The sequence below is a fragment of the Dreissena polymorpha genome, chromosome 1 (genome assembly GCF_020536995.1).
Source record: "Dreissena polymorpha isolate Duluth1 chromosome 1, UMN_Dpol_1.0, whole genome shotgun sequence".
NCBI lineage: Eukaryota > Metazoa > Mollusca > Bivalvia > Myida > Dreissenidae > Dreissena > Dreissena polymorpha.
This window is the reverse complement of record NC_068355.1, coordinates 148544053-148559063: the sequence shown is the minus strand read 5'-3', so window position 1 is coordinate 148559063 and position 15011 is coordinate 148544053. Positions and strand designations below refer to the sequence as shown.

The 15011-nt window shown below is 36.0% G+C and overlaps 1 protein-coding gene across 2 annotated transcripts in view; it reads right to left on the bottom strand.

The window, feature by feature from the left end:
- The window catches only part of LOC127855479 (TBC1 domain family member 10B-like), a 66594-nt gene that overhangs the window by 37775 nt on the left and 13808 nt on the right, over positions 1 to 15011 (bottom strand). For both annotated transcript variants that reach the window (XM_052391111.1, XM_052391122.1), the window contains exons 2-3: positions 12201 to 12638; positions 3597 to 3696 (exon numbers count right to left, since the gene is read on the bottom strand). In XM_052391111.1, the coding sequence (XP_052247071.1) occupies positions 3597 to 3696; positions 12201 to 12511 (411 nt within the window). In that variant the 5' untranslated portion in view covers positions 12512 to 12638. The remainder of the gene's footprint in view (positions 1 to 3596; positions 3697 to 12200; positions 12639 to 15011) is intronic.

Below are 15011 nucleotides of genomic sequence, written 5' to 3'. Positions count from 1 at the left end.
TTTCAATGGACCGGAACCACTTTTGAACTCAACCAACATATCATTAAGACAGACATTTAAACAAAGTTACATGAAGATTGGGCATTAAATGTGACTTCTACAGTGTTTACAAGCTTTTTCTTTTTTTTGACCTAGTGACCTAGTTTTTGACCCAACACGACCCAGTTTACCTCAATCAAGATTTCATTGGGACAAATCTTATGACCAAGTTTCATGAAGATCGGACAATAAATGTGGCCTCTAGAGTGTTTACGAACAAATGTGGACGGACGGAAGACGGACAAATCAGGTGAGCTAAAAACAAGAGCTGTCACCATAGGATGATATATGCCCCCTATAAACGCTTTGATAGAAGTTATAGCATTTTTCAAAACCTAAACGCAGATTTTGAAACCTAAACGCGTACCCTAAGTTCAAGGTCAAGGTCACATGGGTCAAAATTTGTGTGCCTATGGAAAGGCCTTGTCCATTAAAACATGCATACCAAATATGAAGGTTACATCTCAAGGGACATAGAAGTTATGAGCATTTTTCGAAACCTAAAGACAGATTTCGAAACCTAAACGCGGACCCTAAGTTCAACGTCAAGGTCACAGGGGTAAACAATTTTGTGCGTATGGAAAGGCCTTGTCCACATACACATGCATACCAAATATGAAGGTTATATCTCAAGGGACATAGAAGTTATGAGCATTTTTCAAAACCTAAACGCAGATTTCGAAACCTAAACGCGGACCCTAAGTTCAAGGTCAAGGTTACAGGGAAAAAAAAAATTACACATATGGAAAGACCTTGTCCATATACACATGCATACCAAATATGAAGGTTATATCTCAAGGGACATAGAAGTTATGAGCATTTTTCGAAACCTAAACACAGATTTTGAAACCTTAACGCGGACCCTATTTCAAGGTCAAGGTCACAGGGGTAAAAAAATGTGTGTGTGTATGGAAAGGCCTTGTCCATATAAACATGCATACCATATATGAAGGTTATATCTCAAGGGACATAGAAGTTATGAGCATTTTTCGAAACCTAAACGCAGTTTTCGAAACCTTAACGCGGACCCTAAGTTCAAGGTCAAGGTCACAGGGGTTAAAAATTTTGTGCGCATGGAAAGGCCTTGTCCATATACACATGCATACCAAATATGAAGGTTATATCTCAAGGGACATAGAAGCTATGAGCATTTTTCGAAACATAAACGCAGATTTCAAAACCTAAACGCGGACCCTAAGTTCAAGGTAAAGGTCAGAGGGGTAAAAAAATTTGTGCGTATGGAAAGGCCTTGTCCATATACACATGCATACCAAATATGAAGGTTATATCTCAAGGGACATAGAAGTTATGAGCATTATTCGAAACCTAAACGCAGATTTTGAAACCTAAACGCAGATCCTAAGTTCAAGGTCAAGGTCACAGGGCTAAAAAAATGTGTGCGTAAGGAAAGGCCTTGTCCATATACACATGCATACCAAATATGAAGGTTATATCTCAAGGGACATAAAAGTTATGAGCATTTTTGGAAACCTAAATGCAAAGTGTGACGGAAAGACAGACAGACAGACAGACGGACGGACGGACAGTCCGATCACTATATGCCCCCTTTTCTTCAAAAGGGGCCATAAAAACATCCAAACTCGAATAACAATTAACACATAAATGAAACACAACTACACTGTATTATTATGAAAACATTAATAATCAAAGGGGAGTAACTACTGTATTCTTAAATGCAATATTTAGAAGAGTTGTCTCACATGTTACATGACCTTAATTCATGATTGTTTGCAAGCCTTTTTACTATATATAAATATAAGGAAAACTGCCGCATCCCCCTGGCAACCATGTTTTTCAACAGACCAGAACCATTTTCAAACTTAACTCACATATCTAGGAAACAAAAGTTCTGACAACCCCTGGCAACCATGTTTTTCAACAGACCAGAACCATTTTCAAACTTAACTCACATATCTAGGAAACAAAAGTTCTGACAAAATTTCATGAAAATTGGGCCAAAAATGTGACTTCTAGAGTGTTGACATGTTTTCACTATATACATAAAGAGAAAAATGCCCCGCCCACTGGCGGCCATGTTTTTTCACCGATCTGGACCATTTTCGAACTCGTCCGAGAAATCGATAAAACCAATGTTTTGATGATGATTGGGCAAAAATTGTGACTTCTAGAGTGTTTACAAGGTTTAGTCTAAAGCCAAATAAGGAAAACTGCCCAGCCCACTGGCGGCCATGTTTTTCAACGGACCAGAACCACTTTTGAACTCAACCAACATGCCATTAAGACAAACATTTTGACAAAGTAACATGAAGATTGGGCATAAAATGTGACCTCTACAATGTTTACAAGTTTTTTCTTTTTTTTGACCTAGTGACCTAGTTTTTGACCCGGAAAGACCCAGTTTCGAACTCGACAGAGATTTCATTGGGACGAAGCTTCTGACCAAGTTTCATGAAGATCGGAAATAAATGTGGCCTCCAGAGTGTTTACGAACAAATGTTAACGGACGGACGGACGTACGACAGACAAAGACTAGTCACAAAAGCTCACCTGAGCAATCAGGTGAGCTAAAAAAATGTTAACAGCAAGGTACTAATTTGTCTTTTTGGAACTTTGGCTTGTGCTGGCATATTACCCCCTCAATTTAGGCCTAGATAGAGCATTGGTCTTAATATTAAATTAAACTCTGAAGTGGGATGATTTGTTAGCATATAATAACTAAAGTAACTACGCATATTTTTGAACTAATAATACAATTATAACAAGAGCACCGCATAACGGGTGCCAACGCTCGGCTATGGGTGCAGATTCAATAAATGAAAGCTTGTCAGATTTTTTATTTAAGAGGTCAGTGACCTTGACCTTTGACCTAGTGACCCAAAAATGGGTGTGGCGTGTAGAACTCATCAAGGTGCATCTACATATGAAGTTTCAAAGTTGTGAGGTTTTAGCACGACGCCTATGGCGGACGGCTGACGACTAGCTGGCTATGACAATACCTCGGGTTTTCTCCAAAAATGCCGAGCCAAAAACTAAGATATATTTACATGCAACAATTATTCCTACTTCAAAGTTTTGTTTTTAAAGATACATGACTTTGAGTATTTCTGATGCAGATTTTTTACCTGCTGATTTTATTGCTAAAAGCATAGAAAACAGTACAAAAAAAACAGGGTGAGGTACTGAAAATGAAACATGTCAAAAAGTAACACCAGGAAGATATTCTGATAACTAATATATAGGTGACATGCTTATTTAAGAAAGACATGTAGGTTAAACATTAGTGACTCTAAATATGACACAAATTGTTACATTTCAGCTTAAAAAATTGACATGATGTGACCTAGATAACTGATGATTTACAATTTGCATAAGCTATTTATACATATCTAATGCATTTTAATTTTTAAGTGATACAAAATATAGCTAAAGCAGGTGATAATAACAATATTGGAATTCACTCACAATTAAACAAAATCCATTAATTACATTATTTGTGTTTCTTTTTTTAATGAAATACTTTTTTCAACATATGCGTTTTCTGAACTTGTCCAAACATAGATGTACAATATACTTACTTTTTTAAATCGTTTGCTCATCCATTTTTCCCAGTTTTGAAACATGTCCAGCCATTTGAGCTCTCTCTTTCTCAAGATTTCAATTGGAAGTCTTCTTTCCCTAAAATAAACAAGTCCATTAATTAGGGCTGTAACGAATACACTAGGTAACAAATACAATACGTATCACAATACAGGGTGGCGAATACGAATATTTATTCATGAATATGAGTTTCAATGAACAAAAGTAATACTGACAACTTGACATGACATTATATAGTATGAAACTATGGGTATTTGTCAATTTGATTAATTGAGTATCATTGCATACTGAAAATATGAAATATAACACAACACTGACTAGAACTGCTTAAACTTAGAACACAGCGCCAGACAAACAACGTGTATTTGGCAGGCAGGTCAACGATATCAATAGCATTCCCTTTGCTACTAGGCTCCATGTTTGTTGATAAGTTGCAAAGATAAACAAAAAATAGATTCCATCTGCCAATGTTTTGTGTGTGTTTGAGCATGAAAGCACTCATATTTGCCTAAATAAACATGAAACAATCATTGAAAGATTGTTCAATTCAATGTAGTAAATATTCAACCGGTGCCCGCCATTATTGTTGATAATCTCACTGTGTAACATAGTGGGTGGGGTAAACATGATGAAAAACGCTGGAATTAGGTGAAGAACATTTAAAGGGACTGTCAACCACGAATGACAAAAATGAAAAGTTATAAAATACCGTATTGTCTTACAATTATTAGTTTATATTTTGATTAAAATATCACGACTGGTTTATTACATAACTTGAAAAAAGTTCATATTTTCAGTATATTCGGTTAATAAATTTTGCGATGTGAAATCGAAAGTACATCGCGAAAACAGGTGACATTACAATATACACACTATAAACAACGCAAGTAGATTGATCGTTTTATATATTAGATATACAGTCCAACCCCTACTTCCCGTCACCCCTCATCGCCGGTCACCCCGTGTAGGCTGCCGGTCTGTGCCGCGACTGTCAATAAACACTATATAATGCACCCCTCTTAAGCGGTTACCCCGTTTTCCGGCCAGCAGCCAGCAATTTTGCATCCCAAATGTTAAATTCCCCCCATATGAGTGGTCACGCGCAAGTAAGTCAGTCATGTACATTGGCAAAATTACACAGACGCAACGGCGAAAAAATCGATACGTACTTTCAGTCTGCGGTTTAGGCTCTGTAGAACTGAAGCGTGATGTGTGATAAACATTTTGACAGCCAGTTTGCAGATTGCAATTAATCAGCGGCGGATTATCTGGTTATCGGATTAAAAGCAATATGCGACCGTTTGATCTTTTTATTTCTGCACGTGCGAATATCACCTATATTACTGGAAAGGAGATTCTTAATTTATAATTTATTATTTGTAGCTCATGCTATTTCAAGCACACATTTATGACAATTATCGGCTAATTAAAAGTTAAAAAGAACAACAAAACTTTTAACCGAAATCAACTGATCTACATGTTCTCTGTGCTACAAAGTTTTTATCCAAAAATCAATACACGCATGCTTTCGAACCATGGGTATGGCGTGACATTGTACATTGGTGCATAATTTTCGCGCGCTTTTGTCGGGACAAAGGAAATACACGATGCTAGAATTTGTTAAAACGTCTCGTTAACATTAAACAATCGGGAGTGTGTTTCGGATTACAAATTATTATTCTCATTTGGGAATAAAACAAAACATCTATATTTGTTTTATATTAACAATGATTTCAATATTAATTTTGATAAAACCCTTTACGCGGCGAAAAAACGTTTTTTTAAGATTATGCATGAAAAGCATGATTACCAGGAGGATAACACCCGGTTGCTTTTATCAGTCTCTTAGTAACTGGCCACGATTTTATCGTGAAGGAGATTACTGTCAGGACCAATTCGTGCGGGAGGTATTCAAAGCCATAAAACTGCAATAAACCGATTAAATTATCGATTTATAGTGACACGGGAGTTATTCACGCATAACTGATTCACAACTGTTCCCATCTTAAGTGCATTGGGGCCATACAACGCGCATTGTGTAAACAATGAATCATGAGAATGATTTTTTTTTATTGACTTGATTTTGATGATGCTGATATTGATGATGATAAGAAAGATGAATAGAATATTTTTTTAATGAAAATTTTGTCTTATAGCTGATTTTAGAAAGGAAGAAATAAAATTATTTTAAGTCTATACATTGTTTAGTACAAAAATTGAACAGTTGGCCATGCACTCATCAACTCCCGACTCCCTATGACCCAACCCCCTCTTAAGAGGCCTACCCGCTTAAGCAGCCGATTTGGCTGTTTCCCTTGACTGGCTGCTTAAGAGGGGTTGGACTGTATACAATTCATTAATACGCCTGCACAATATGCATTCCTGGGTTTACCACGTGACGATGACGATCAATCTACTGGCGTTATTTATAGTTAAGTAGTAGTTACCTGGTAGACATACCCAGTAAAATTTATTACCAAATATACTGAAACAAGGGCTGTTTGTAAAACATGCATGCCCCCCATATGGGCTGTCCGTTGTAGTGGCAGCCATTGTGTGAATACGATTTTTGTCACTGTGACCTTGACCTTTGACCTAGTGACCTGAAAATCAATAGGGGTCATCTGCAGGTCACGATCAATGTACCTATGAAGTGTCATGATCCTAGGCAAAAGCGTTCTTGAGTTATCATCCGAAAATCATTTTACTATTTCGGGTCACCGTGACCTTGACCTTTGACCTTGTGACCTCAAAATCAATAGGGGTCATCTGCGAGTCATGATCAATCTACCCATGAAGTTTCATGATCCTAGGCGTATGCGTTCTTGAGTTATCATCCGAAAACCATTTTACTATTTCGGGTCACCGTGACCTTGACCTTTGACCTAGTGACCTCAAAATCAATAGGGGTCATCTGCGAGTCATGATCAATCTACCCATGAAGTTTCATGATCCTAGGCGTATGCGTTCTTGAGTTATCATCCGGAAACCATTTTACTATTTCGGGTCACCAAGACCTTGACCTTTGACCTAGTGACCTCAAAATCAATAGGGGTCATCTGCAAGTCATGATCAATCTACCCATGAAGTTTCATGATCCTAGGCGTATGCGTTCTTGAGTTATCATTCAAAAACCATTTTACTATTTCTGGTCACCGTGACCTCGACCTTTGACCTAGTGACCTCAAAATCAATAGGGGTCATCTGCGAGTCATGATCAATGTACCTATAAAGTTTCATGATCCTAGGCCCAAGCGTTCTTGAGTTATCGTCTGACAACAACCTGGTGGACGGACCGACCCACAGACCGACATGAGCAAAGCAATATACCCCCTCTTCTTCGAAGGGGGGCATAAATATGAAACTTAACAACTTTTATCAAGTAATGCAATATACCAGTCAGTCGTGATATTGTAATCAATATAAACTAATAATTGTAAAAGAATACGGTATTTTACAACTTTTCTTTTCTTCGTCGTCGTGGTTGACAGTCCCTTTAAATATAGACTAGGGGTTTATTGTATGAAACTTCATTTGAAAGGTAAGATAAGATGATTACACTTTCAAACTCAAAACCATGTTGTTTGTATCCGCCAAATATTCGGTTTGGGAAGTGGCGAATAACGAATACGATTTGTCCACAGCTGTATTCGAGTAATTCGAATATTCGAATGTATTGTTACAGCCCTACCATTAATAGTATTATGTACCCTTACAAACTTTCATAAAATGTCAACAACAATATTTTGCCACAATTTTTAATTTGGCGAAAGTAAGTGGTGACAACTTATAAAATGCATAGGGATTCCTGAAGACCATCATAATGAACACTGACAATTTAAATTAATTTCATATACATCTAACATCAATATTTATTAAATCTCAAAACAATAAATGACTATGAAAAAAATCTCTGGCTCTTCAATTATTTAGCTTGAATACTATGTTTTGAAACTATTATGCATTTCAGCATTTGTCATCAACTAGCAATTAAAAGAATAGACAGTTATATTATGTCAAGTTGGTTTCTGTATGGAAATGAACAATTCAATTGTTTAAACTGAAAATACTTCAATACTATTTTACAATTTTGCAGGAAATGATTGTGAGCATAGCATGTCTCTTTGGTGACTAAAGTGTTCAACACAATGGTGTGAAAATAAAGCAACACAACATGTATGACTATAATCCGAGTATGTTTAAACATACAAAATGTGTATACATGTACCACAACATTCTCATAGAAAGGCACATAAATGAACCACACTTTACTTCATTCTGAAGCATATAAAAATAGTTACCTGTAAGACAGATAACTGTGTATTATAGCTGCTTTAAAGGTATCAAAAACCTACCGGTTATTCACTTCTATTGTAAAAAAAATACTTAATGAAACACTTGTCTTATCAAACCATGTGCTTACTAGCTGATATCAATGACAGGTGGCTTTGGCCACCTTGTAACAAACAGAGGCTAGGAATAAAGGTGATCTTTTCTTAAAAATAGTAAGAGTAGGAAAAGTACACTTGTAGTTCCTTGTTACATTTCTTTGTGCTCCATTTTATAAAAAAAACAACACTTTTTGAATAAGCATCTTTTTTCGTAAAAGATAAAGTAAGGCAAAAAATGTATTTATCTCATCATCACCGGGACATTGACGGTATAACACCCCATGGAAAAGCCAAGCCTCTATCCCACCTTGTTGAATAAACCTGTCGCATGCACATACTACTTTTTATTCTAACACTGAATGATTTTTCATAAGGAATCTCTAGAGTCGAAAAAACTTTAGCTTTCAAATTATACGACTTTCAACCTTTAGATCTATTCAAGGGACATAATTTTTCGCCATACATATAATAATTCAGCTGATCAACGCTGTCATAAAAGGACAAACTTATTGCGTCATTCTCCAATAATATGTGATGTCATCTTTTGGTGTTTTGGTGTACACGAAACTAGTATACTACATCAGGGAATAAAACATTGAAGAAATGCATTTTTTTCGTGTTAATGTATCCTGGATGTTATTATCAACAAGAGCTGTCAAAAGACAGCGTGCTTGACTATTCAAGTGCTTGACAATATAATGTAAGCCATCATGGGGAAATTGTTCATATCCAATAAGGTCAGGGTAATATAGTCATATTCAGTGCTTTCCACAGGCCATTTAACGGTCCTTACCGGGGAGCCTGAATTTGGAAATCGGAGTATGAGGGGCGCCTGAAATGTTCTGATCAGAGCGATATCAACTTTGCCAAAATTTTGAAAGCCAATTTACGATCCTCTGTTAACTACATCTAACCCTTTACCCAACTAAAGCCCCTTTAAGGGCGTTGCGTAGCTGTATTGGAAAATCAATATTGGCCAATGAGAGCGTACGCTTTGTATAAGGGACAGAACTCGTAGGCAGGCACTACCTGCAGTTAAATCATGCAGACGACTCGTGACGAACAAGTTATTGCCACAGAAATCTGGGCTTAGAAGACTGATGATGGCTATGATCCTCATGGACGTTGTGCATTTCATGAATTACTCTCAAAACATTTACTTGACTCGTACAGCGTTTAAACAAATTATCGTTGCATTCATTTCACAACTGTTCATTAAATTAAATTAAATTTGTAATCCGAAACCCACTTCCGAATGTAAATAATAACTCTACGTCAACAGATTCTTGCTTCAAATAAACAGTGATAATTTACTTTGTATTGACCCTTTGTCTCAATAAAAAGGGCGTGAAAATTATGCAGCATGTACAACATCGCGTCATGTAAGAAAGCGTGGATGTATTGAGTGTTGTATTATCAAGCACACACCACGTCAAGCAATTTACACATGTTCAATGGCAATATTTCATCAAATCTATAAATTGTCACTAATGCCGAAATTTATTGATACTTGAGCAAACTGGCAATGTTTGTTGTAAAAGAAATTATTGAGCACTTTTATCGTCAATATGAACCAGAAAGTGCTTTTAAAAATGAGATTATGGGGTAATGAATAGAAACTTGAAAAGTAGTAAGTACATTGTATGCAGTAATAGAGTCGGGCTGATTCTGATGTATTGGGGAATCGTTTGAGTCAGGATTTTACTATCTTTGCGGGAAAGTTTTAAAACAAATATTCAATTATGTCTTAATAAATGACTTTATAGCTGGGAGGTTTTCTTGAAGAGTCATAGCGCACCAAATGACGTCTTTTGATGCTGTTTTTCTTAGAGTTATAACGCACCACAGAACGTTAATTAAAACGTATTTTTTTTTTTTAATCAACCCTATAAGCCCTGGGGCGCCTGAAAAATTCCTGTGGATAGCACTGTTTTTTCACCGATCTGGACCATTTTCAAACTCGTCCGAGATATCAATAAAACCAATGTTTTGACCAACTTTCATGATGATTGGGCAAAAATTGAGACTTGTAGAGTGTTTACAAGGTTTCTCTATAGCCAAATAACGAAAACTGCCCCCCCTCCCCCCCTGTAAACTTTAACATTCCAACGCTCATGCCCACGCCGGGGTGTGTAGCTAGGATAGCTCCACTATATATTTTTCATAATAGTCTAGCTAAAAAGTGCATATTCTATGGAGTACATGTACAATGTACTTACCTTGGATGGAACCGGTGAGGCGAAGGATTTAGATCTACCTTTAGATCTAGCTTATTTGTGTTATTGATTTTCATAATGTGCGTGCCTATTTGGATGTGAAAGTGTGTGTGTAGAACATACTGATGGGTGTGTATTTTGGTTCAGTAGTCTAATTGAATTGTTTTGCTTTTGGATGTAAGTAAACATAAGGGTATTTTCTTTGATGAATAAACTTTGTCTTTGTTATTTTATCAAAGAAAGTATATTCAGTAAGAATATCCCGTTTGCAACCAGTGTTTTAAAGCTGAATAGAATTATTACTGATTATCTTCTGTTTGGGTCACAAACAACAGGATGTGAAGGCTAGATCTAGACACCATCAAAATCTGCAGCATAGATGAAAACATTAGGCGACTATAGTGTTTTTGATAATTTATGTTTAGAAGGACTCTGTGTTTAAATCTACATGTACACTACATGTATGTTGACATTGACATCATTTTGTCAGTAGCAATCGCCGCCATATTGGATTTTGATAATTTTCTTTCGAAAATAATATGAATTATATATATTAAAGTAAAACATTTTCACGGTCGCAATGTGTTACAATTTGCATGCTGCGTAAAATTGAATTGAGGCATATGGTGATATTTTTCTCATTTTACAATTTTTGTGTGAAATATTTAAAGACTATTTTGCATACCAGAACAAATACATTCTATATTACTTAGCATGGTTACATTCGTTAGATATAAATCAGTGTTTTTTTTTCATTCAAAATCTGGTCCGGTAATTGGACCCATTCCCAATGGAAACAAGGGCTGTTTGTAAAACATGCATGCCCCCAATACGGGCTGTCAGTTGTAGTGGCAGCCATTGTGTGAATATGTTTTTTGTCACTGTGACCTTGACCTTTGACCAAGTGACCTGAAAATTAATAGGGGTCATCTGCCAGTCATGATCAATGAACCTATGAAGTTTCATGATCCTAGGCGTAAGCATTCTCCAGTTATCATCCGGAAACCATTTTACTATTTTGAGTCACTGTGACCTTGACCTTTGACCTAGTGACCTGAAAATCAATAAGGGTCATCTGACAGTCATGATCAATGTACCTATAAAATTTCATGATCCTAGGCCTAAGCGTTCTTGAGTTATCATCCGGAAACCATCTGGAGGACGGACAGACAGACCAACAGACCGACATGAGCAAAACAATATACTCCCTCTTCTTCGAAGGGGTGCATAAAAAGTATATATTTTTATCAAATGAAAGCTAAAAACTCCCAATGGAAGAATATGAAAAAAAATAATATTTTTTTTTAGATAGATCAAGAATGTTTACTCTTGTATCCTCAATTTTGAACAACAACTTTAATTTCCCAATCCAATGGGACCTGTCCCATTCCCAAAACGGTGAAAAAAACACTTTAAATTTTAAGCACTTTAAAGAATAAATTAAAATTATTGTTATTATATCTATTTATGTTAAATGTCAAGTTAAAAAAATCAATGGGATAAAAAGAATACTAGGATTAGCGTTGAATAGAGAGAAGTTAATAATGTTGCTCGGCTCAAACACCGAAGCGCTCGCCAAGGCACGTGCTCCTGGTGTTCTAAGCCTCGCAACATAAACTTCTCCCTATTCAACGCTAACCTAGTATTCTCTATTTATCCGTTAAGTTATTGTACAATGTAAGCAAGTCGCTTAAGTAGGCATTAGCAGTTCATAAAAATTATTTCAAAAATACACAGATGAAAATGACCATGTGACTTGAAAGACGACCAATAACACAAATTTAACTACCGGTAATTACACTTTATAACACATAACAAGCTTTATAATATAAAAAATTATCTGTGCACATGATAAACAAAACAAATCTGAAATTGCAATAATGAATTCTCTTTGTGACATAATTTTATTAATATTGTTTACTCACAAAATCATAAAATATTTTTTTTTTACTATATTAAATTATTCAAATCTTACGCTTCTGGGTCAGTAAATTCCTTCCCCCCAATGAATCCATATCTGTCTGCCTGCGGTACAGTTGTTCCATTTTGTATGGTGTCTTTAACTGAGTCAGTACGATTTGTTGGGCTCCGTTCCTTATTTGAGGTTGGCTTTTCACTCTGATTATTAGCAGAGTGTTTATTTGATGTGTGAATATTGTTGGCATGTTCAACAGATCTGGAGTCAGGCATTTCAATATCGTCTTCACTTTCGTCTTCACTGGTAGGGTCATCAACAAATGTGTTAACCTGTGATCCTGGCGACAGCGGAGAACTTGCTTTTGCCATTATTTCATCAACAACACTTACAATGACTCCATCTAAAAACTCACATGTTTCAAGTGTGTCATGTATTCCACACACAGTTTAAAAAAGCTGTTTACACATTACAGTTATCTCAGCTCTTAATCTACTCCTATAAATATGAGGTTGATGTAATCAGTAGATAACGTCTAATTATTTGGACATAGTCATACTCACTTACCAGATGTTTCCACCCCAAACCATTTCCTCACTGTGGACGTTTCCATCCCAAACTGTTTTCTCCCAAAATGTTCCCTTTCCCAAAATAATATACATGTGGACTTTTCCACACCAAATTGATTATATTGGATTAAGTAAAGATAATTAGGTATTGTTTTTGTTAAATTTGATTTTTTTCCATGAATATCAATACACTAGAAAGGTCTCACTAGTTTACTGACAAAATGATTATAATGTGAATATATGTGCCGAATTATGGGACTAGAAGAAAATTAATTATTTGCTAAAGAAAAAAATATTTATATGTAAAAATTATTACAAGTGTGCCAGGTTTTCCTGTTCAAATATTTCCAGCCAATATTTATATTACATTACTAGATTTCTAAATGGGCCAAACTACACCTTCTGGACGGACTTGCGCTTGAATGATTGGAAATGGGCAATAACAGTAAGCATCTACCAAAAGCGATAACCGCCCCAAGCCAATTATCGCTTAGTCTTAACAACTTTTGATCTCGTTGACGCAAGACAGTACATTTCCCCCGGTCAAATGTGATGCATGACTTAATTTTCTCACGAGTCAAACAAGGGTCTTCTGTAATTTTCAAGAATCAAAACCCGGGAGCTCTGGTCAAGGGAAAGCCCTATATTATATTAGAAAGGAACACCATGTATTTTAACATACATTAATTTATATAAATGTATACAATTTCAGAGACCCTCATATTAATTGTTTATCCCACATAGGACATTTAAGTAGCTATCAAAAGAAAACAAAAGTACAAACTACATTATTGTATAACGTGTAAAGAATTATGCAAATTAAATTTATTGAAGTTCAAAGGACATCAAAGACACTTTCAGATTTCATATAAAACAATGAAATTTACTAATTGCCAATTAAAGAAACACCTTATTGTATTAAGAATGCAGCGCTTCTTTTAGCTTTTATAAGTTGGAAGTCCTGACTTCCAAGCCTAAAATTGTGGACGTCCCAGACATACATTTTGAAGTCCTACTTTTATTTCAGAATTTTAATATACGTACATGTTCCAACTCTATCCATTACCCAATAATCCAGTATTATTATGATTGATATTTTCAAAACCAAAGTACTGACAAAAGTGACGTCTGCAAATGTTCGCCATTTTATGCAAGTGCATATACAAATTGTATTGTGGGATGGGAGAACTCCCATTGAACATGCGTTAATCACGTGACGCGATTTGAGAGCATAAAGCACTAGTCATATTTAGTAAGTACGACAGATCAACGACTGAATTAAAATGTTACATGTACTTCCTTTCAGAAAAATTTGCGTAGGTGAAAGCGAATTTCAGGGTATAAAAACGCGTCTTTCTTTAAATTTTACAGAGAACACTTCATTCCGAATGGTGATATAACTTGTCAGGTCATTCATGCATGTAGACCAATATGTATGCATAGTTTGGCAATCTCAAAATACGTTATTTAACTACTTATTGCCTTATGTGTTATGGCCGTTGATATAACAAAATACATTATTCAATTTTAGTATTTTCAAATGCGTATATAATTAAACGTTTTATCCGATATTATTTCCAGATTTTATTATTCACTGAAAGTTAAGAAAATTCTACCAACAAATAAACATTGCTCGTGTATTGCGTGTACAGATGAAAATCATGCAAAAATTAGACTTTATGTACATCATCACGTGATTCTTTCTCGGGGAAAGCTTGGACTTAAATATTTGATTGCTGAATAAAAACTTTGTAGCGCAGAGGTCGCTAATATTATTGTACACAGCTTCACGTGGGGTCGGCGTGTATTCGGCTGCCTGAGGGCTGGTTTGGCTGATGCGCTTACCAAGAAGAATTTGATTGACAGCTGGAAAAAATATTGGCCACTCGCTGAGAAATTCATTGATAACAGTAGCTCTTAGGCAGAGTTAATGGTCTGAATAACCCGATTTACAGTTGACATTTGTACGTGTTGTGAATTAGAAAATAGCATACATGCGGATTATCAGATGTCAAAAGGACTTCCACCATTTACATAACGGAAGCGGTGGAATGCATGTGATGGCATTAATAACATATAAGCAAATTACACATCATAGAAACACCTCAAATGGTTCTTTATTGGCTACAGTACAGGCACCGTGTACTTATAAAAAAACGCCTGTCCGTGGTGTTCACTTTTCCCGATGGGTGACATTTCGCGGGGGGCGGACACGCTACTGACCGCGGTGTTTGGCGAACACTCGAAATCGCCGCAATTACACGTTATTGTTAACGGGAACACCCTTGATAACCGCGAAGCT